A 3,044-nucleotide genomic window follows, 5' to 3' on the forward strand; every position below is an offset into this window, starting at 1 on the left:
AAAAAAAAAAAAAAATGTATTCTTTAAATCTAAAAATCTGGCCTCTTTTGAAGAAATGAATCAACAATCTGTAGCTAGGTAGAGTTTATACCTTTCAGATGGGCCATTTGCTCTCTAGCCCACTTCACTCATTACATTAACTGCTACATCCGGAAGGCATTTTAGGTTTTGAGAGAACTGGTTGAACAGAATTGGGTTAACTGCCAAAAAAACACATCAGAAATAATCTACTTGCACGTAGCTTCTAAAATGGAACTGTTCTCACTAAAATCACCAATGACTTTCTATAGACACATCTAATAGACACCTTTTCAGCCATTATGTTACTTCATCTCTCTTGAGCATCTCACCCTGCTGACCCTGCCTTGCCTTCCCGGGCAATAAGCTCTTCTGATCCTTTTCTTCTCCGTCTCCACCGCAGATTATTCCCACTTCTGCCTTAAATGCTGATGTTTTTGTCCATACTTCTTCTTACACTATATTCTTTCCCTGAATAATCTCATTAGCTCCCTTGATTTAAGTAATACCAATAAGCAGAAGATTCAGAAATGTAACTCTAACTCTGCTTTTTCAAAACTCCCATCACCTATGTCCAAGTGTCTATGGGAGAGGTCTTCTCATGTTTCACAGGCACCTTAAACTATGTCCAAATCTGAAGTCATCATCTTCCCCCTAAACACACAGGGTATCTTGGTCAGTGACACATGTTCAATTCCCAAGATTGATGTCTGGGACTCAGGTTCTTTTCTCTATAACATAATTAATCAACAAATAGGTCCTTGCTAATATTTCCTACCAACATTTCTAGAATATACTTCTGTATACACACCATAGATATTTGTTCAGTTACGTCTCAAATTTCTCGCCTAAAAAATTGGAGCCTTTAAGACTCCTCCTTCTTTTTCTTTTTTCCCCGAGACAGAGTCTCAGTCAGTCACCCACAGGCAGAGTGCCGTGGCATTGTAGTTCACAGCAATCGCAATCTGTTGGGCTCAGGTGATTCTCTTGCCTCAGCCTCTTAAGTAGCGGGGACTACAGGTACCTACCATAACGTCCAGCTATTTTACTCTGGCTGGTCTCAAACTCCTGAGCTCAAGCAATCCACCCATCTCAGCCTCCCAAGACCCCTTCTTAAAAATCTCCTCCAGGGCAATAGCCTATTTCTCTCTCTGCCTATTTGTTGCATTACAGCTATTTATGTATACTCCTAAAGGGCAGGGGCCACATTCTGTTTAATTTTGAGTTGTTGACAACTAGCACAATACCCAAGACCTAAATAAATACTTCTTCGACAAACAAGTGGCTCAGAAAAACCATTTAGCAAATTAAAATAGCTAATGGTCCCAGGGAGTGCCAGATATAGGAATTCTCAATTTTCCTTGAATAAACGAAGACTTCAAGAGCAAAGTGGGGGTGGTTCCTGTGGCTCAGAGGAGTAGGGCACCAACCCCATATGCCAGAGGTGGTGGGTTCAAATCCAGCCTCAGCCAAAAAAAAAAAAAAAAAAGAGCAAAGTGAAAAGAAAGTTGTCTCTTCATCATGCTAAGTGCTCTGAAATGGGAAGGAAAAAGCAGAGATATATACCATTTTCTTCCCTTGGTTAGTTATTAAAGTTTATAAAAGATACAAGTTAGTAATTCAGGCACTCAAAAAGAAAGATTCTATAATCTTATCTCTTCCTAATATGATTCCTTTTTCTCCCTTACAGTGAAAATAACATCCAAGAATCTATTAGATTATATATGTATAGAATATCTCTAGGATACACGTAGGTATGAGTGGTTACTCGCTAACTGTCAGAAAGAGTGTTAGGAGCCACGTATAGAAGACTGGGAAACATGGTCACTGTATACCCTGTGGGACCATCTGAAACATGTACCATGTATTACATATTCCCCCAAATATTTCTCATGAACTATATTTTAAATGAAATCAGGTTAAGAGGGCTTACCTCCTCCACGGTACAATGGGGACGCCTCAGGCCCTTGCCACTGTCTTCTGAAATCATCTCTGTTACAGCCTGTTCCTGAGATTTCCACATTAAGGAACTCTCTGGATTGCCTCTGCTATGGCGCCGGCCACCTGGTCTTCTATTATAGCCTTCTGAGTTTAAGGTGAAACTGACATAGAAAAAAGAAAAGCATCAACAAACTGCTTAAATTCCTAGAATTCAAGCTCCTAGACCAGCTATTCTCAACCTGTTAGGTTGAGACCCACAGGAACTGTATTAACGAGCTGCAGCATTAGGAAGATTGAAAACCACTGTCCTAGACCATCCTATGATTCAACTGTCATGGATTAAGTTTACTCCTAGTGAGCCAACCATTGTTTACAAAAGTTAGATCTATCCCTGGAGCCCAGCATTCCACTAGGACAGCTTCTGCCTCCTTCCTCATGCCCATTTCCAAGCTCAACTCCAGGTTTAGTTCCCCCTATTACACATGCCCCTCTGGTACTGCATCTTCCCTTTAGTCACTTAGTGCCACTGCAATTAATTATTGGTATGACAATTTATGTAATGGGTATATTTCACACTTAATTTTAAATTCTATGAAAAGATATTACAGACTTTCAGCCCTATACTAAGTACACACAGGGTCTAAGAAAAGGAACTAAAGACAGGGAACCCAGTCATTGTTGCTGGGGACAAAATCTACCTCTCCTGAAATACTAATAATGTAACAAACTAAAATCATGCCCCACCCTCCTCATGTGAGGCTTTGAAAAAGATACACTACCACTTACATAATATTTCTTCAAAAAAATTACATAATCTGAAACAAATCATGAGCAAACATCAAATAAAATTAAAATATTAATGGCATTAAACAAAAGAAAGGCTGGGGAGTTCAGAATAAAGTAGAGAAACATGAACACTGTGTAATATATGCTCCTGCAATGAATCCTAGACAAGAAAAAACATGACTACCATGAAGAAATTTAAATAAGGCCTGTAGATTACATATTAATATTATGTCAACGTTAAATTTCCTTATTCCGATAATCAATGTCCTCACTTTAAAAAAATTTATTTTGGCTCGGTG

General features: G+C 39.0%; 1 protein-coding gene across 1 annotated transcript in view; it reads right to left on the reverse strand.

The window, feature by feature from the left end:
• Window positions 1-3,044, reverse strand: part of SENP2 (SUMO1/sentrin/SMT3 specific peptidase 2) — a 42,551-nt gene that overhangs the window by 20,731 nt on the left and 18,776 nt on the right. The window contains exon 6 of the mRNA XM_003792733.2: window positions 1,952-2,120. Coding sequence (XP_003792781.1) covers window positions 1,952-2,120 — 169 coding nt within the window. The remainder of the gene's footprint in view (window positions 1-1,951; window positions 2,121-3,044) is intronic.

Source organism: Otolemur garnettii, unplaced genomic scaffold (genome assembly GCF_000181295.1).
Source record: "Otolemur garnettii isolate 467f Iridium unplaced genomic scaffold, OtoGar3 scaffold00060, whole genome shotgun sequence".
In the NCBI taxonomy this organism is placed as follows: Eukaryota; Metazoa; Chordata; class Mammalia; order Primates; family Galagidae; genus Otolemur; species Otolemur garnettii.